Genomic DNA, 20,054 nt, shown 5'->3' with positions numbered 1-20,054 from the left:
TCTTGTTCCAGGCCTTCACTTTCAGTCTGTGCATCTTTGTGAAATATGGTGGTATATAATGAGCTCTTGGTTTTAATACATTTACCTTCAGAGCTAATATTGAAAGACAAGAACCAAGGGGGTGGGAAATTCTGTTTTTGCTCATTTGGAAAATCTTTTTTCTCCTTCAATTGGAGAGAACAGCTGCTCTGCATACAGTGTTGTTGGTCGGAAGGGTTTTGTTGCACACACTGTCTTGCTGTCCTCGGGCCTTGGATTCTGCTGAGCAGTCTGAGGAGGCCTGATTGGTTTATGTGTAGCCTGATTCCTTTATACATAACTTGATGCTTTTCTTTAAAGATTTATTTTTATTTTTTTTAATTGGAAAGGTGGACATGCAGAGAGGACAGAGAGGAAGATCTTCCGTCCGATGATTCACTCTCCAAGTGAGCACAACGGCCGATGCTATGCCGATCCGAAGCCAGAAGCCTCTTCCGGGTCTCCCACGCGGGTGCAGGGTCCCAAAGCTTTGGGCCGTCCTCGACTGCTTTCCCGGGCCACAGGCAGGGAGCTGAGGGACAGTGAAGGCTGTCCCATTGTGCTGCCCACAGGACAGTGTGGTACGGAGCTGTCCTTCCTCGGGTCCTGCTTGGGGCCTGCAGCTGGGGCTTGTGACACCCTGGCCTTTGGACCCAAGGCGCTGGGTGCAGGGGGACTCCTAGCTAGGGGCACTGTCCTTCCCCACATCTCCCCACCGCCTTGGGGGGGGCTGCTGCTACCCACTCCTTAGTCCCAGGGTTACCGCCCCGGAGCCACCCATTTCAGCTTGCAAGGGCCTGAAGGGATCTGTGTGCTGCCCTGCAAGTTGCCCTCCTCCAGTGGTCTCTGCCAGCCGACCCGAAGTGCCTACACAGCTGAGTCTGGTACTCTGCCAGGGCAGGGGCACACAATGCAGCTTCCCTTCTTGGATGCTAGCTGTCACCCACACGCCAGGCAGCTCCCCGGCAGGAGTAGAAGCTGGTAGGTGACGGGATGTGCTGTCAGCTGAAGCTGCGGGTGCACGGCGGCCTCTTCTGACCTGATAGCAGTGCCAGGCGGCAGCCGCTGGCCTCCTTGTAGACCCCGGCACTGTCCTCTCATGTAGGGCAGCACTGCTCAGCCATCCTGCTCCGGAAAACCAGTGCTGTGTGCTGCAGTGACTTAAGGCTGGCCAGAAGGCGGGTGTGTGTGCAGGGCTCGGGATGGTCAGTGTTGGCCTTTCCTTGTAGTGTGCGTGCCTGCTGCTACCGGATGCACTTTCCCTTGGTGGGATTACAAAGGGAAACAAAGCAAAGCTATTAAGGAGAGTTTTATTGTAAAGTTAGGCAGGACCTACAATAAGTCTACAAAAACTCTCAAAAGTAGGGGTTGCTTCGTGTCTGTCATACCAGCAGACACGTGGCTTCAGCTGCAGAGGGCAGATCACTTCTTGCCAAACTGAGGCAGGGGCGGTGGCACCCTGATATCCTGCCCTCTCTCCAGCTTCTTCTCGCAGTCCACCAGGTAGTTGACCCCGTCGATGACGATCTGGACAAGCTCCACCTGTGAGCGCAGAGTCGGGGTGAGCGCGGCCGGCACCGGCATGGTCAGTGCTGGGCGCATGGGAACGCGGGTTGGCCTAACCATCTCTCCCTCTGGCCCTTACAGAACGCGGGGCAGGCAGTCTGTTCCTGCTGAAGAGGGGCTGTGCTGCGCCCTGAGCTCTGACTGCTGTGCAGACCCTCAGTCACTGCTGCTCGGGCAGGCAAGGGCATTACTTAGAGTGTTAAGATTCTTTAAAGCCGTGCTTGAAAGGTCTGCGGCTTCCAAATGTCTTGGAGGAGAGCACGTCTCTGTGATTCCCCCTCCATGCCTCGTTCCTGGGCAGCAGACTGGAGGCTGGCACCACTAGCTACAGAAATGGCTTCTGCCGACCCAGTATTGTCAGCGTTGGGTCTCCTGGTCGGTGCCCGTTGAGACTGAGACGCTTGTGTAACCCAGGAAGTCTACACACACGTGCTAGTGAGGGTCTGGGTTGCGATGCTCAAATCAAATGGCCAAGAAGCCGGACAGTCACTGCTGTCGGTAAAACAGTTTAAAGAATGCTAAACATTGAGCGAAAATGCTCATGACATAATACACAAGAATGGTAACTATAAAAATTATTTAGAAAGACTCCCTTAAAGAATGGAAGGCAAGCTAGAATAACATTCAGAATAATAGTTTGGATTGGGTTGTGTTGATAGGTGGACTTTTACAATTATTCTCTAGCTTTTCTAATGTACCTATTAGCGTGACTGTGCAGCCCCCACAGCAGCACAGCTGGTGTTTGTGCGGCCTCGGCGCAGCCTGCATGGTCGGTGACCCCCGTTCCCGCTGGGCCAGCCGGGCACAGGCCGTTACCTCGGAGCGCCCGATGCGGTCGATGTTGGAGATGTCATAGACATCGGCCACCGCAGCTGTGTCCACGCCGCCCGTGCCGCGCTTCTGCAGCCTCAGGTTCTCCAGGATCTTAGAGAAGCGGGGGTCCTAGAACAGGGGGACACTTAGTGCTGGCAGAGCTGCTCCCTATCCGTGCTGGGTGCAGCAGGGACTCTGCTCCTGTGGAGAAAGCGGGGTTCACCCAGGCCAGGGCACGGGGGATGCCCAGACCATGCTGCCTTCTGCGTTCAGCTGTGGCTGGAACGAGCTGCCCGAGGTTGGGAAGTTAGATTTTTCCATGCGGCTCATGGTTCTAAAGGTTGGGAGGTCCAGGGCTGAGCGCTGGCACCTGGGCACGGCCCTCTGGCCACCACCATGGGCTCCTCGTGGGAGTTGGAGGGCTCAGGTTCACAGCTCCAGCAGGCACTCAGTCTGGGCTGTCTCACCCCTGTGTGCTGGACTCCTGCCTCAGTTTCTCCTTTGTATTCATGTCATACAATTCAAATTGTGGAGTTAAATCTCTTCAAATCATTATCCTAGTATTAGCAGTTTTGACCATCACTCCTCGCACCTTTGTTCACAGGAAATACAATGGAAACTCCATCTCGTGGCACCCTCCCGCACCCTAGACCTCTTCCTCGGGGCTGGAGCCGGGCCAGCCCAGGTAATGTCTGACCATGCAGAGGGCGGGGTCCTGCAGTGGCCGATTGCTGCTCACCCACCTGCTGCAGAGGAAACGAATGGATGGCACCCTAAATACCAGTGCTGCACCCAGGTTGGCCACAGGAGGGGGCTTTGAAGGTCTCATCCTTGAGCAGGTGTTAAGCCACTGCCTGCAATGCCAGCTCCCAGAAGCCACCTGGACAAGCACAGGTGGCACTCCAAGTACTTGGGCCCCTGCCTCTTTGTGGGAGGCCAAGATCGAGGTCCTGGTTCAGCCTGGTATAGTCCCAGCTGTTGCAGTAACTTGGGGAGGGGATCACTGTATATAAGCCCCCAGCTTTACCCCGCTTTTTCACTTTACCTTTCAAATAAATAACCTTGAAGCCACCATGCCTTTCTTCTGGTCCCTTCGCCCTCATTTCCCTCCCATTTGTGGTGAGAGCTGAGGGACCTGCAGTGCTGTGGGCTCGGTCCCCAGCAGGCACCCCACAGGTCCTGGGAGGGTACCCGCGGTGCTGTGGCCTTGGTCCCCCAGCAGGCACCCCACAGGTCCTGGGAGGGTACCCGCAGTGCTGTGGCCTTGGTCCCCCGGCAGGCGTCACCTGCCGACCCTGGGGAGTGGCCCACCTTGCTGAGCTTGGGGATGCGCACGTGCACGCCCGCCCGCAGGCCCGTGCCCAGGTTGGAGGGGCAGGTGAGGATGTAGCCCAGGCGTTCGTTCCACATGAACTCCCAGCCCCGCTCCTGGATCAGCCGCTCCACCTGCAGGGGACAGAAGATGCTCTGACGTGGCCCTGTGCTTGCCACGGCGGAAGCGAGGTGTCCTCTACGGGAATATCAGCATGGGCCCTAAGGTGCAGCATGTCTGTGTGCACACTGAGCACTCTATCAGGCAGTGGTGGGCTTGCCAGGGTGGAGGCAAATCCAGGGCTGCTTGCGGACCACAGCCAAGCGCAGTGTAAATGAGGAAACAGCCAGTAACCCAGACTGCCCGAGTCTAAACCCTCGGAGCCTTCTAGGAAAGGGAAGGCCAGCTGCTGGCTGGTGCACTCCCTGCAGGCCATGCCCAGGGGCACCTGGAAGCTAGCGTTATGTCTTAGAGAAAGACTGATTCTAACTGTCCCAAAGCAACATCTTACTTCCTTCAGTCCACGACAGAATCGCTCAAAGACCCGCTTCATGTTGCCCCCTTTCTCCATGGAGATGACCCTGGTGTGGTCCTCCTCGTTTATCCAAATGAGGAACGTCTTGTCGTAGTTGTGCCTGCAGGAAGGAAACAGGACGTGCCACACAGAACATCCATGCCCGCTGTCCCTGCACCCCAGCCCGGGGGAGCCCCCGTGGTGAGGCAGGCTTTGAAACCAGTTTGTCTCTGAACAGATTCAATATCACGGTGCTTTACAGGATGAGTCTATTTACAGCCAAGGTCATGGGCTTGCTGTAAAGACCCTGCCCACCTGTCCCCACTCGGCCGCTGCCCATGGACACTGACCCATACTCCTTCTGGTGTGGGCAGCACCAGGGGGCAGCACTGGAGTGGACTGAAGACAGCTGGCCACACAGCACATGCGCACACACCCTGCACCTCTAATCCTCAGTGTCTTCTGGCAGTGTCAGGATATGTCTCCATGAGCTCAGACAGCAAGAACGCTCAGGTACACACACCCCCAACTGGCCTGTCCCCTCTAAGAAGCTGAAGCCGGACATGCTGTCAGCTGCAGCTCACAGCAACCCCAGGTTAGGGCACGCAGCGCCAGGAGCTCTTCGGCACACGTGGCAAACGGGGAGACGCATCCGTACCAGATTCCCCTGGCATCTGGCCAGTCACGTGCCATCCCGGCGCATGTGAGTAAAGGGGACACTGGTTTGTCAAACAGAAAGTGGTCCTGCAGGCCGAAGGGGACAGAGCAGAGGTCGATGAGCTCGGTGTGGCAGCCGGGGCCAGCGACCGGCTCACCTGGGGACGAACAGCTGAAGTCTGCTGGGACTAGCACAGGTGTCGGGCTTGGTGCTGTCCCATCCCCCGGGATCCGGGCCCGTCACCCAGCCCTGGGCACTGGGATTTCAAAGGCTCTTCAGTAAGTCCAAGCATAGCTGAAGGCTGAACAGCCGCTGGCTTGGTCCAGGTGGGGTGTATCTACACAGTCCCCACCAACCTAGCGACATGGCAGAGCGGACTGGAACAAGGGGTAGTGGGGACTGAGGTGGCCTGACAGGTAAAACTGTTGCATGCAGTACCAGTTTGAGTCCTGGCTGGTCTACTTCCAGTCTGGCTCCTGGCTCATCAGCTGGGGAAGCAGTGCCGTGCCCCTGCACCCACATCCCACATGGCAAAGCTGACAAAAGCTCCTGGCTTCAGCCTGGCTCAACATGGCCGTTGTGGCTGTCTGGAGAGTGAACCGGCTAATGAACGGAAGCTTGCTCTCTTCCCGGATAACTGCCTTCCAGAGAAATAAAGCAGGTGTTTACAAGTGCAGGAACTGCAGCAGTCTCTTCCACACGCTGGTGTCTTGCTGCATCCCCGGCTCCTTGCTTCCCCGACAGGCAGTGATGACCTGACAGCCACGCCACAAGGAAGCCACAGGGCCTGAACACCTGCACTCCCAGGCAGGGGCCTTGGGTCACCACCCTGCTCGACCCCACAGGTCAAGCAAAATTTGGCCGAGGACCCGGCCGTGCTGCTGTGTGTGGGCAGTTTCTTGGTGTAGTGAGATGAGCCGATAGTCTGCCAAAGCCAGGAATCCGGGTGCTGCCTGGGAGAGCTGCCTTCTGACCTCCAAGTAGGAGCAGCCAGGGGCGAGCTGGGAGTCGGCTGTCCTGCAGCCCACGGGCCAGGGAGCCACCTGAGCTAGCGGGCCCGTTCTGGATCACAGACAGAGGGGCAGCATCCTGCCAGCAGAGGCCAGACGTCCAGCCCACAGCAGCTCCTGCTGCCCGGGCACTGCAGGGCCTTTACATCACCTGGAATGCCAGGACTTTATTAATACTTTGTTTTAAAGCTCTGGTTACTTTTGCAAACGCACTGCAGTTTCAGCTGCATGTAGAGGGACGTGGGTGGCTGGGTGGAGCTGCAGGGGATCCTGAGCCCACGCTCCAGGGATCGCCCAAACACCGCCCCGTGTCTCTGTCCTCCGGTCCTGGCTCCTGAGGCCCTGTTGGGGTTTCCTACACTAGCGTCAAAAACAGACTTACGAAGTCAGCAGGAAAGGCGCCCACCAATACTCTCACACATCCCTGTGTGGTGCCCATCGAGCCAGCGGCCCAAGCCACTCACGTCGATCAGCCGCTGCTGGTCCTGCTCCGTCATCTCCGACAGCTTGTAGTAGCGGCCCGCCAGGTCCCCTTTGAGGCCCTCGAGGGCGGCGATGGCCACGTTCTCCACCTCCCTGCGCTCTGCGCGGCTGCAGGCGGGCGGCAGGCTGAGGCCGCGGATGCTGCGCCCAGTGCGCACCCGCGAGGACAGCACGTAGCGCTCGTCAAACTGGCCCTGGGTGATCTGCGGAGAGCACGTGGCTCAGGCCCGGGCCGGAACCCTCCCGCCCCACAGCCCAGGGCAGCAGGTGGCTTGATGCAGGAGGGGCAAGGCTTAGAGACGCAAAGCTCTGTGCAACCACACCTGCCCTGTAGGGCTCCTCGAGGCCATGGGCAGGGGGACCCTCGCTCGGACAGCCTCCTAGCTCCCCAGCACAGAACTTGGGAGCAGCCCCTGTCCCCGATTCCGTCACCATGCCCTGAGACGCCAGCCCGTAGGCTGCGGGGCAGTGGGAGCGGGCTCACCTTGGACGCATCCAGGTCCGTGGGATGCTTCATCACCCGGGGGTCGTAGCCATTGTGCCTCAGTTTGATGACCGGGTCAAACAGGTCCGCAAACACCTGCAGGCAGAAGGCACTGTAGCTTCCTGTCCTGTGGCCTGGCCTCCGTTTCATGAGGATTCCAGGCTGGGACTGCAGGACACCTGCTGAGGCCACAGCCCCCTTCAGAGACGGTGAGGCCGCTGTCTCCGCTGGTCTCCCCTCCCCACAAGAAAGCTCTGAGGTGACGAATTCAAAGGTGGGAGGTAGGGGAGGTCTAGAGAATCTGGCCTTGGTGGACAGAGAAGCTTCTAGAGCTGCCTGGGGTGACGTGGATTGGCACTCAAACGCCGGCTGTGTATCTCAGGCAGCCCTGAGGACCCAGCAGCCAGAGCCGTAGGCACAGCAATGGTTGTGGATGCTTAGAGTGGGGCACTGCCAGGTGCCGGACGGCCACTCTGTACTGGCTGCCTGCCTGGGGAATGCCATGAGCACAGGAGGGCTGAGAGCTGGCCAGCGGGGGACAGTGGCTTCTGTGTGGACATGGATGATGCCGACACCGTAGGGTTCGGCCAAGCGAGGGGGCTGGCGCAGGAGCCTGCGCTGTGCAGGCCAGTCGGTCGCAGGGAAAGGACTCCCTACAGCACCACTGCAGTGGCCCTGCAGGAACCGCCCACCACTGCGCTCCGGGTTTGTGTCAGTTCAGCCCCTCACTGTGGGCACAGCAGCAAACAAGCTTGCATCTGGGACACCAGAGGCCAATCAGCATTCTAGATTGTTCCCTGGGAACTTTATGGGAGTAGTTCCCAAGAAGGAACAAGGCTGCCCCCACAGAGCAGAGGGCTCGGCCCTAGGCAGCCAGAGGGCAGCCCTCCTTGGCAAGCAGCCACCGCCCCTCACCTCATAAGACTCCTCGTCGCCTGCCACCATGCCCACGGTCTTGATGAAGGGGTGGCCAGGGTTGTCCACTCCAGTCTGGATGCACTGGTCCAGAGTGTAGCCGTTGGGCGTCACCTTGTTGCGGAGCTTGGCATAGATGGAGGGGGTGAGGCACTCGGCCATGCAGTTGTTGTGCTTGCGCAGGTCAGGGTAGTCAGCGCTGTGGAGCGAGGAGAGCCACTGGCCAGCAGCCCACGAGGGCACAGCAGGCACCCAGCTCCTGTCAGCCAGTGCCCGGCCAGCAGCCCACGAGGGCACAGCAGGCACCCAGCTCCTGTCAGCCAGTGCCCGGCTTTGGGCTCAGCCCTGCCCTGAGGCCAGCGTCCTGCGGACACCGACCCCCGAGAGGCAGTGAGGGCCCAAGTCCTTGGTCCCTGCTGTCCACAAGGGAGACCCAGGTTGAGCCTCTGGCTGCTGGCTCAGCGTGGCCCAGCCCAGGCTGTGTGGGCCACTGGGGAGGGGCCTAGTAGCAAAGAACTCTCTTTCTTTCTCTGCTGTCAAGTGACTCATTAGGGGCAGCACTGTGGTGGGCCAGTACTATGGTGCCAACATCCCACAATGGCCCGGCTGTCCCACTTCTGATTCAGCTCCCTACCAGTGTGCCTAGGAGAGCAGTGGGAGAGGCCCATGGGCCCTGCACCCAGGTAGGAGAGCCGGACAGAGTGCCTGGCTTGGGCCTGGCCCACTCCTGGCCACTGTAGCCATTCGAGGAGTGAACAAGCAGACAGAATCTCTCCCTTTCTCTGTAACTCTGCCTTTCAAATAGTTACAATAAGCCAGGAGCTTCTTCCAGGTCTCCCACATAGAGGCACATCCTGTTACCTTCCCAGGCACATTAGCAGGGAGCTAGATCAGAAGCAGAACAGACAGGACTGTGTGCCACGCCCATGTGGGATGCTGGTGCCAAATGGAAGCCTTACATGCTATGCCACAGTGTCAGTCCCTAAAATAAATCATGGGAAAAAAACTAAAACAAACAAAAAACTGGAAAAACAAACAGCCCAGTGAGCTGACAAACAATGCTGACCCCACTCAAGGCCAAGGCTGGAGGTGGGGGACAGGGCAGGTCAAAGTCACCAGGAAGGGAGCACCCTCAGCAGACTTCTCTGTTACTTGGCAGTGTGTCACAGCCTCAACAATGCACAGTGTGGCCCTTTAGGCTGACGGTCAGAAGGCCCAGAGGGCCGAGGAGGGCACCCGCGGGCACTGGCGCGCACCTGTACCTTCTGTGAGTTGACACAGCTCCACGGGAGCAGGACTGTGCCTGGTGGAGAACAGTACCCAGTGATGGGAACGGGGGCCCAGGGAGGATTGGTCCCTGGCCCACCCGGGGCTCTGCTGACCCAGGACGTGCACAGGGGAAGATCCCGGCATGCGTCCTGCCCCTCCATGCCCACTGGCACGGGCGCTGTAGTGCAGGAGGCCCTGTGGACCCCTTCTGTGTGGGCTCTCGGCCCCAGCACGGACAGCGCGCTGTGTACACCCCCACCCCCTTCCTCTTCCCACCAGCAGTGCCCCTGAAAGCTGACCCTGGCCATCGGGCCCATGACAGAGCAGGCCATGAGGCAGATGTGCCAGCAGAGATGGGAACGTGCACTTGGGCATCACAGAGGGTGAGGAGGGACACGTGCTCAGGGCAGGGAGGACGATGCCACAACTGCCGCCCTGCTCGCCGAGCTTCCTGGAGGCTCCGGAGTGACGGTGCGTGCGCCTCCTAGGCGAGCAGCTGGTGCCCTGCCCGCGAGCCGCAGCCAAGGCGCCTCCCTGGCAGCACTGCAGCCAGCTGGACTTACCTCGGCGGGAAGAGCTTGTGCTGGTCTCGGACCTCGGCACACACCTTCTGCCGGTTGACCAGGTAGCCCGTGGTTAGGGCACTGGTGCCCAGGGTAGCAAACAGCAGGGAAGCATTGCGGCCAGTCAGCAGCTTGGAGAAGGTGCTGGCCATCTTCCTCTCGGGTAAGGGTCTGCGAGGCAGAGGAGGCGGGGGAGATGGATCGCAGGAGCAGAGCGACAGAGGAAGAACCTTGGGGGCTGCGGCCCCACCTTCTGCGCACTCAGCTGTGGTGTCAGACGCAGCCAGGGGGCGTGCCTGAGACACACCACTGTCTGCAGGAGTGTGAGAAAGCTGGGGTCTCAGAGTGGAGAACAAAGAGCAGGGGGCTCTCTCTGCTCAACTGCACCCCTCTGGGAGCCTCCTGGGGCTCTGGCAGGACCCCCACCCTCGCTAAGCTCAGGGGGACAGGCCGCTGCAGCTGCTGGCTGATGTGCACACGTGTGGCAAAGAACCTGGGCCCCCAGCATGGCATCAGCTCTGATGTGGCTGGCATGGCCACACGTGCACACTAGGAGCGCCCGAGGTCCTCTTCCTTCCTGGATTTAGTTTGGGGAGCTCACTCACCCATCAGCTTCCTGCTCCCATGGAATCTCTACTCAAATGTGGCAGCTGGAAACAATGTCCAAGGCCACTCTACTGCCTGACTGGTCCAGGTTAACCTGGTGAGGACGCTGGCTCGCTCGCTCGCTCGCTCATTCTCTCTCTCTCTCACATACTCATACTCAGGCCACTGTCTTTTGCCCTGGGCAACACGGGAACTGCCCAGCCATCTCCTGATTGGCTAGAGCACCGATGGGGAGGGTCTTCTGCAGCCCCCGCCCAGACAAGGAGGAGTCAGGGAACCCTACAAAACCCTGGCCGCTTCAGGAAACCCCAGTGTCTCCCTCCCTCCTTCAGGAGGCGCCCCAGCTCCGGGATCCCTCCCCAGAAGTGCTTTCCACCTTCACTTGTTCACTTTGCAAATAACACTTCTCTTTCTGCAACCAGTTCCCAGCTTTCTACTTCTAGATGACGCCGAGGAAAGAACCCACCAAGCTTTGCCTGCAGTAGAAACCATCCAAGGCCTTAAAATCTTCCCAGAAGCTGTTTCCACAAGTACTAGGAAACCAGTGGCCCGACTGCCTTTCCTCTGTGCTAATGTCCACGTACAGCATGCCAACTCCACAGACCACTGCCGTCATCAAGGAAGTCCTTGGGCCATTCACGCAGTGTCTGAAGGACCATGAATGTTCCCTGACCTCATCACCCACTCTTCTCTGTCCCCTAATGGACATCACATTGTTGGTGACCTCCCTGAAGAGGACCCACACCCTGGCCTGTGTGTGAGCCAACGCCAGCATCCGGCCTGCCTTGCACCTCCGTGCCTGCCTTCTGAACGCAGGCCTGACACCTCAAGGCTCACTGTATTCTCAGCACAAAGCAGCTTTGCCCAAGCCCTCTCTGGCAGGACACAGTGTCCCAAAGCTAATGGCAGGTGCATGGTTTCTGAGACCAACTACAATGTCCTGATCTTCCTTTTTCACTGCCCATGCACTGCCGTGTTTAGGCCAGTCTGAGATGATGAGTTTCAGGAAGCACCATGTGTCCACCTTTCTGTTACCTGTCCATCTCATCTCAGTAACAATCCATCGCTATTGACCGCGTACCTCAGATCAATGCATCCATCTATCCTCCACCACCCCTTGTCATCTGCCTGCCCCACCAGTCCCAGCATTCCCTCTACCATCTGTCCACTCCTATCAGCTCTCCTGTCCAGCTCCTAGCAATTACCCAGCATTTCCTCTATCACCTGTCCACTTCCTATCCAACGCCTCTCAATTGTGTGTCCACCCTGCCAACCACCCATGCGTCCCTCTGTCGTGTGTCTACATACAATCAGTTAGCAGTCTCTGCAGCACTGTCAACCGAGTGTCCGTCAACTCTCCATCCCTGAGTGCTGGACATTCCCTGTTAGTCACGTATCCTCCTTACACCTGCCCACTTCCTAGTCATTACCCCTCATCCATCATCTGTGTGCCCCTAGCAACGATCCCTCACCAGTGCACCTCATGCCAGTCTCTCCATCCCACTGTCATCACCACCTGTCCACCCTCTTACCAAACACCTAAGCGTCCAGCATCTGTCCTCTGCACACCACTAGCATCACCTACCCATCCCGACATCCTGTCACTGTCCACCCGCCAATCACGCATCCATCCCGACATCCTGTCACTGTCCACCCGCCAATCACGCATCCATCCCGACATCCTGTCACTGTCCACCCGCCAATCACGCATCCATCCTGACATCATGTATCCCATCACCATCTCTTCATCCCTCTATTAACAGTCTGATCGATCACTTGTTTATCCTCCTATCACCTACCCACCCACCCTATCATCACACAGCCATCCATCTGTCCATCCCGCTGTGTGCCCCCCATGCCAATCACCTGTCTGCCTAGGACTCATCTACCCACTCTTCTATCATCTGACCATGCCTTATCAATCATCTCTGTCACCCATCCCCCCTCAGTCACCTATCATCTATCCCCAGTCACCTGTCCTTCCCTGTACCATCTGTCCCAGTCACCTGTCCTTCCTTGCACCATCTGCCCACATCCTAACAATCATCAACCCATCACTAACACCTTGCCACCAACAACCTCATTCCTGTCATTTGCCCAACCCTAATAATCACCTCTCCGCCATCCGCCCAGCCCATCAGTCATCTATCCGTGTATCACGTCCGGCCCGTCAGTCATCTATCCGTGTATCACGTCCGGCCCATCGGTCATCGCTCTGTCCCGTGCAGACCTCTCTCATCCACCTTGCAGCATCTGCATCTACTTTCTGGCCCTTTCATCCTCAGCAAGCTCCTTCGCACCTGCACGGCAGTGACTGTTCTGTCGCATCTCTTGCATCACGCTGGGGACGTGCTGCTGCTCAGTGGCCACAGTGACCTGCAAGCCCAGCTGCTTGCCAAGCCTCCCCGAGTGCCTGACATCATGACCAGTGCCGTGCCTGGTCTCTGCCACCAGCTGTCCCTCAGCAGACAGCACGGAGCCAGAGGAGCCCAGGCACCCTTCACCCTAAGCCCTGCCCCAAGGCACAATCCCTGGCAGCTCTGCTGCCACGTCCCTGGCTTTGTGTCCAGGCCTTTTCTGCCCCATCTTGCTGGACCTGCTGCTTGGCTGCGTGTCTTGAACACCCATCCGAGAGTGGCCACGGGAGCTGCAGGCCTGGGTCTCTGCACCTCCCACCTGAGCTGCCCATGACTGGAGGGGGGGCAGTGCAGATTCCAACCTTGCAGGGTGGATGACCTTGACCCTGAGGGCCCCACTCCCATCCCCAGGATCTGCAGAGCAGCCAGTCCCCCAGGAAAGAGGGAAGCTTTCCCCACCCCCGCCAGCAGAGCCCGCCATCCTTTGTTAATCTAGGAGTCCTTCATGGAGTGAGCACATGGGTGGACAAGGGCCCAGCAAATAAGAAGAGCATGGGAAATGCCATCCGCTGCCACCCCAGCATATCCTATCTACAAAACAGAGGCAAGAGTGGGCAGCTTCCTTCCTGAGCCACAACAGGGACCCCCCCCCGGGGGAGTCACCCCAAGCCAACACACCCTGGGGGACTCAGGGAAGGGGGTGGCGGCAGCACTGTCACACAGAGGAGCCCTTGGGCTACCCTGGAGCACAGGGAGCCATTTCAGAGTTAGTGACTGCTTTATGCAGAACAACCAGGCTCTGGGCAGACAGCTGGCTGTGCAAAGGAGCCAGGCGCCTGCAGGCCAGTGCTGGCGTGAGCCGCCCGGAGCACAGGCCCTTGAGAAACAGCCCTGGTGGGCAAACGAGAGGGGCTTGCTAGGCTCTTGCCACAGTGGACACCTGCTGTTTCCTAAAGGAACTCAGGCTGCGTTCCGTTCTGGGGGCGGGATCTCAGCGCAGCCCCAGGATGGCAGGTGAGGATAGCACCCCAAAGTCCACACCGCCTTGCCTGGCCTTCAGTGCCCATTCTGGCAGTGAGCAAACAATCCTGGCACCCAGACAGCCACAGAGACGCCCTTCAGTCAGCCTCTCACCGCGCCCAGCCATAACCGTCTCACTGCTGGATGGCTGTGACTGTGACCATGACTTCCCAAGAAACCAATGCTAGATACCAAGGCCAGTTTACAAAATTAAAATTGCTCCATACAGTGCTGGGAACATCTGCGCACACCTCCTCCATCGTCACACTTAGGCCACCGAGAGCTGGCAGCAGGAGCCCGCAGCCCACTTGCAACACCATCCATCCAGGGCCGATCTCCCTTCTCCTGCCAGAATCCAGCAAGTGACTGCTGTCTCAACTCCAGTCACCTCCTGCCCACGGGGCATCAAGTCCTGTCACCTCCTGCCCACGGGGAGTCCCAGGCCCACGGCTGCCCTCTTCTGGCCGGGCTGCAGCCCCACCTCTCCTGGCCCCTCTTGCCTGTTCACTGTCCTGCAAAGTCCATCCCTTGTCCACCAGGGAAAGTGGCAGCCCACAGATTAACCACTTCGTCCAGAAAGCACTCTGATGTGCCCAGTGGAGTTGGGTCTTCCCTGAACACTTTTGCTCCAGTTTTTTTTCTACTAGAATCTCTTCCACGAGAACCTGTCTCTGGCAGCCGGGGCTCCATGATGACAGCCCTGGTCCCTGACACACACACAGGATGGCTGTCAGGTGTTGGGTGGGTGGACAGGAAGACGGACAGATGGGGCAGGACAGGTACGGGGCAGATGCGTGGCTGGCAGGGGGGACAGCTGAGAGGGAGGGTGAATACATCCAAAACGTAGGGCCACACAATGGCTCAACTAGCTAACCTACCACATACAAGTACCAGGATCCCATATGGGCGCTGGTTCTATTCCCGGCGGCCCCTGCTTCCCATCCAGCTCCCTGCCTGTGGCCTGGGAAGGCAGCAGAGGACGGCCCAGAGCCTTGGGACCCTGCACCCACAGGGGAGATCAGCTTGGTTCCTAACACTGTGGCCACTTGGCAGTGAACCTGTAGATACAGAGATCTCTCTGCAAACCTTTCAAATAAAAGTAAGTAGAATTTTAAAAGAAATGTATAGCACCACGCCCACCAGACCAACACACTCAGAAACATCTACGGGGACTGCAGTGGCGGCAACTGGGAAGTAACCCAGCGGGAGAGGGGACGGCTCTAACGGGCATGGCAAGACCGTCCCTCCTGCCCCCGCGCCCTGGACGCCTGCTGGGACACCTGCTCAGGTGAGGCCAAGCTTGCACGGCGTGAGGGTGTGGACGCACGCCGACGTGCACTCCATCCCATGCGCACAGCGGCACTGAAGGTCCTTCACGGCGCCGGCCTGGAGGAGCTGAGGGGAGCCCCACATGGCTCCCCTAGCAAACACACGTGACAACTTCAGGAGAAAATCATGAACTGCCTTCAACCTTGATCTCTTGGTAAGAACGGGGACAGCACCCATGGGTGCCAGCCCAGCAGAGTGTGGGGGCCAGTATGGGCCCTACCTCAGCCCCAGAAGCACTTGCGGGTTCCTGGGGTCACACTGAGACCTCCCGAGCTGTGAGAGGGAAGGGACAGGCTGCAGGGCCCAGAGTAAACCCAGTCGTTCACCCATCAGCATCAGGGTTAGTCACCCCGCAGGGGCCTGTCCCTCCCTGAAGGGTCGTGGCTGTGGGCACTTTTACCTTTTGCCACCTGGGGTGCCTGTTACATTCTCGCGCATGCTCTGACCCCCTCCTGACAGCAGGGACCTCCTGGCTTCCCGCCCTCCACGGGGACATCCTTCCCCCTGTGCACACCCTGTGCACACCCACCAGACTTCCCGGCCTCTTCAGCCAGCACCCGCTGGGCTCCCGCCACAAGCCACTGTGTGTCGGGTCTTGCTAACATCCTCTTCAGACGACAGTCCTGCCCAGCGGGCCTTGGGGGTGGGCACAGGGACCCAAGGCTGAGTGAAGCCACAGCCTGCCCCCGTGTCAGGGCTGGCAGAACCAGGACCGGACCCGAACCCACATTTGCCTGAGCTCCGTCTTGGGCCTCCTTTGGGCCCCGGCACCTGCCATGGCACCGTGGGAGCGTGCCAGTCCCAGCTGCTCCAGCCCAGTCAGACCCCGGACAGCAGACACAATCCCAACTGCAGCAGCGGAACCCGAGGTCACCATCGCAGCAATGTGACTGCTCTCAGGGACATGCACTATTCCAAGTGAGGCGTCTCTCCCCGAGCTTGGCTCTGCTGACGGGGGCACAGGGCCAGGGCTGACACTGGAGGCCTGGGAGCCAGCCAGCCTGCCTTCAAGGACAGGCCCCAGGTGAGCCTTCTGGCTCTTTCTCTCCCCGCCCACTCCCATCCTCCCCCTCCCCCCACGGCAGGGCTGAAAGCCGAGACAGCCTGCCTCAGTTTCCCCCTGCTGGGAACCTCTCTGTGACCCTGGAGTTTGCCGGGGCTGAAACTGCAGAACTCCAAGTCAGTGAGATGTGGATGGAGCGGGGAGGAGGGGACAGCTGGACAGCACCAAAGGCGACAGTCCCCCTCAAGCCCACCACCCAGAGCGGCAAGGTGGGATCCTGGGCAGAGAGCTGGCAGCTGCTCCAGGCCGGCACCATCCCTGTTCTGCCCGTGGCCACTCGCAATACAGGGGTCTGCGGGCTGCCCTGCCCCCTCCAGAAGCAGCACCAGGTGGGCGCCCCGCTGACTCTAGGTTATTTCTGGTCCAGCCGCTCCTGGTGACCCGGGCCAGGGTGCGGGCAGGGCCAGGGTGCGGGCAGGGCCAGGGTGCGGGCAGGGCCAGGGTGCGGGCAGGCCAGGGTGCGGGCAGGGCAGCAGAGAAGTGCCTTGTCAGCTTCCCACCCCAATGTCACCCTTCCAACACAGGACGTCCACGAGGCTGGCCTGGCTCCAGGGGAGGCAGTAAAGTCCCCTGGCACCAGCCACACAGCTGTGCCCGCCCCATTCTCAGCAGCAAAGGGTTCAAGTGACCCTCTGACCACTGGGCACACACTCAGCCTGCAGGGTGCCTGGGACTTGGCCATCGTGCCCAGCCACAGAGAGGGCATAGGCAGGAAGGGCCTCCGTTGGGCCAAGACCCAGGACCATGCCTTCCCAAGGCTCCAAATGACTTCAGGGGCTCCCAGGCAGGGGTAGGTGTGACCTCCAACTGTCACCTTCACACTGGTCCCCCGACTGCTCACACGGGCTCTCAGCCACTTCCTCCAGGGCGACAGCTGAGTCCCTGGGCTGCAGCAGAGATGGGCCATGCCTGCCTCAGCGTCTGTGACAGCTTGGGGCCACCTTACCCCATGTCACAGCCTCTCCCTGCTTGCCCCTTAGGGAAGCTGACCGGGCCCGGGCCCAGCAGGGCTCAGGAGTGAAGGTGGCTCCCCTGGGGCCTGGCCCTCGATGGCCATGAACCCTGGGGTCTCTGAAAAACTTCTTTGTGCATGGCAGAAGGAGAAAGATGCCAGCACTGCAGCCACCAGCCGGGACGGGGCAGGACACAGGCTCCAACCCCCTTCTGCGGGAGGTGATGTCCCTCCCCACGGGCTGGGGAAGAGGACAGACCAAGGACACGGGTCAGAAAGGACAAGTGCCAGAGAAACCCTGTGGGGGCGCCTGCTGGAGGAGGCCTTGTTGCCCCGGGGCTGGGGTCTCAGCCCCAGTGGATTATGGGCAGCTCTGAGAAGTGCCCCTGGTTCAGGTCGCTCAGCAGACACCGTCCATTTAGGGGCTGGCAAGGCCGGGACCACCGCCCCTCTGCTTGGGGCCCAGGAGCCGCCAGTGGGTTCCCAGGTGCCTCGCCGGCAGCGCGCGGAGCCTGTTCAAACTGCGCGCAGCTGAGCGCCCTTCCAGGCCCGCCGCCTTCTCCCTTCTGCGGTAGCTGGGGCCCAGCCTGGAGTCCCGAGGGAAGGTCGCCCCAGTCGGGGTCCAGACTCAACAACTTCCGCTTCCGTATTTTCCCATTAAGAGAAAACAACCCGCCTCACCTGTGCTGGGAATACGGGGGGCCCCGACGCCGCTGCCCCGGAGCCCACTCCCCCCCGGGCCTCTCGTCCGGAATTCAGACAGTCCTTTCTCCCCTCCCCCCGAAACAGCTTCGCGGGGACACTGACCTTGAAGCCGGAGTCCCGGGTCGTACCGCCCCGCGACACAGCCCAAGTGTAACGCGAGCCGCCAGCGCCGCCTTGAAAAGGCCTCGGGACGGGGCGGGGCGCGTCTCGGCCAACCCGGGCCCGCGCCTCGCCACGCACCTGCCGCGCCTCGCCACGCACCTGCCGCGCCCCGCGCCCTTGGACGGCTGGGCCTCGCGAGCAGCTGCGGCTGCGGGCGGGCGAGGACAACCGCTCCTCCGGCCCGGCGCGCTCTCCGGTGGCCCGGCCAGGAGAAAGGGGCTCTCCTGCCTCCCTTCGGCCCCCAGCGCAGGAGGGAACTGCAGGGGCCCCTGCAGGACAAGGGCCAGGGGCCATCTCTCTGGCCTCCCGCCAGGCCAGGCGCGTCTCATCCAGCTTAAAAATAGCCCTCCCGGGGCGTCCCACCTGCGCGCGGCAAAGGTCGCCCGGAAATAGCCGCGGCGCGCGGGGCTCTGCCGGCCGGCACGTCCCGGGGCCTCGGGGGCAGCGGCCCCTCACCGTCCCCTTTCCGTTAGAAAAATAAAAAAGGCGGGGAGGGCCTAGACTCAGAATCTGCATTTGACCTCCGTTAGCGCAGCTGCTCGGGAGAGCGCTGGGCAGGGTCTTGCATGGCGGAGTGGGGAGCTCGGTGCGCGGAAATGCCCCCCGACTGGGAGCCCCAGGAGTCCCTCCCTGCAGCTGCCCGCGCTCAGGGTCCGCCCCGTTCCAGGGAGAAGGCCGCACGCGTTCTGAGCGCCTCGGCGCCATTTTCCTTCCAGGGCGGGCAGCTGGCGAGGCCTGCAGGGGTTCCCGGCTCCTGAGCCCCACGACTGTCTCAAGGCCGTGACATGGCACCCTCTGACCTTGAACTGCCCGCGCTTCCAGCTCCAGTGAAACCACAAGGGCTTCGCAGAGCCGGAGTGGACTGAGCGCCTCCCCGTGAGAGCCATAAGGCACCCCCTTCCCCGCCCCCGGAGTACCTGCTGGAGCCAGGGGGCCACGTGGCACCCGGGAAAGCTCGAGCTGGAGGTGGAGGCTGGAACTCGGGGTCCCGGGCCGAGGGAGGCCGGCCCTGCGCCTCGGGCCGAGCTCGGGCGCTCCGCACGCCCTCGGCCTGCAGGAAGTGGCGGCGCGGCGGAAGTGACGTACAGCCGCCTGCCTGCCGGGAGACAATCCTAGGCCCGGGATTGGCCTTCGTGGGCGAGGTCCAGGCTCGGTGGTGGAACCTGTAGTAGGAACGGTGCCCTTGGCCGCCCCGGGGCTGTGCCCTGAGCCCCCTTGGCTCTGGGCGCCTGTCGGTCCCTCCCTTGTCTGCAAGGCCTCGGTGCCCGTGCCCAGGGAAAACCAGCGGAGGCCCGAGGGTGTCACAGGATGTGGGCAGTGAGTCCCCCAAATCCACCAACCCGCCGTTCTTCCTGCAAACAGCATCAGAACAGCTTCAGCTGGAGCCTGTGACGAGGACAAAGTGGCCGGGGGTATCCCAGAAAGGCCAAGTTCACCGTGCATGTGGACATAACCCACACGTCAGCAGGCACGTGCAGGGCCACAGCACACACCCCTGCTGGACTACGACCGTGCCCAGTAACTGGCCCCAGACTGGGTGCGTGCTGGGCCGGCTCACGCACGTTACCGCACAATACATTTACCCCCTGGGCCAGAGTGCAGAGGACGATGGCTGCGGGACAGGCGGGGAGCGCCCTGCAGCCTAACCCGCCTCCCACTCGCAGCGAGGCAGCCAAGGCTCCAAGCACACGTGCCCACCTCGGGGCTCCAGGCGGTGGGTGACCAGGCGGGTCCAGGGCACTTTCAGACCTTTCTTGCGAAGAGAAAATCATCAACTATTCGGGTTGTTTAAAACACTAGCGAGTGGGGAAAATTCCTTTGCAGGGGGAATGCCATCCACCCAGCTCCGAACAGAAATGCTTCACTAAATCCTCTGCTCTTGAACAAACCTTGATTTTTATTGAGAACGACACTCCTTCACTACATCCTCTTCTGAGAACTGAACACCTGCTCAGGGCTGGCCCTGGCCTCATCGCCCGGCTCCTCACACACTGCACGGGCGGACAGGATGGTCAGGTGGCGTGTAAGTTCTTCTTTAGGGCATACTGAAATTTGACAAACACAGTCAAGACATGGCACACAGCAGCCGTTCGGATTTCCCTCTTTAATCCCCTTGGGAGCAGACAGCAGGGCAGAGCCACCGTGTTCCACTTCGTGCCTCGGTCTGTCCAGGGATAATCGGCTTAGATGAAGCTGCCTGGGAGGCCACGAAGGGACACTAAGGGGGTCCCGTTGACTGCAAAATGCTGAGTACT

The 20,054-nt window shown here is 60.3% G+C and overlaps 1 protein-coding gene across 1 annotated transcript; it reads right to left on the bottom strand.

The window, feature by feature from the left end:
* Positions 1-1,316: 1,316 nt before the first annotated feature.
* Positions 1,317-17,830, bottom strand: CKMT2 (creatine kinase, mitochondrial 2). The gene is made up of 10 exons (XM_040985984.1): positions 17,740-17,830; positions 9,606-9,776; positions 7,774-7,972; positions 6,859-6,954; positions 6,356-6,577; positions 4,882-4,967; positions 4,221-4,344; positions 3,709-3,843; positions 2,401-2,526; positions 1,317-1,560 (listed from the first exon to the last, which is right to left on the bottom strand). The coding sequence occupies exons 2-10, from the start codon at positions 9,755-9,757 to the stop codon at positions 1,441-1,443; spliced, it is 1,260 nt and encodes a 419-aa protein (XP_040841918.1). The 5' UTR covers positions 9,758-9,776; positions 17,740-17,830; the 3' UTR covers positions 1,317-1,440.
* Positions 17,831-20,054: the final 2,224 nt, after the last annotated feature.

The sequence above is a fragment of the Ochotona curzoniae genome, unplaced genomic scaffold, assembly GCF_017591425.1.
Source record: "Ochotona curzoniae isolate NIBS_2020 unplaced genomic scaffold, NIBS_Ocur_1.0 contig_4501, whole genome shotgun sequence".
Taxonomy (NCBI): domain Eukaryota; kingdom Metazoa; phylum Chordata; class Mammalia; order Lagomorpha; family Ochotonidae; genus Ochotona; species Ochotona curzoniae.
The sequence above is the reverse complement of the archived record's forward strand: the minus strand, read 5'-3'. Positions and strand labels throughout refer to the sequence as shown.

Coding starts and splice junctions, on each gene's coding strand:
- CKMT2 (XM_040985984.1), bottom strand. CDS start 9,757: ATGGCCAGCACCTTCTCCAAGCTGCTGACTGGCCGCAATGCTTCCCTG. Junction 6,955..7,773: donor GCGACGAGGAGTCTTATGAG/GTGAGGGGCGGT, acceptor TTCTGCCTGCAG/GTGTTTGCGGACCTGTTTGA. Junction 1,561..2,400: donor ACCGCATCGGGCGCTCCGAG/GTAACGGCCTGT, acceptor CTGCGCTCACAG/GTGGAGCTTGTCCAGATCGT.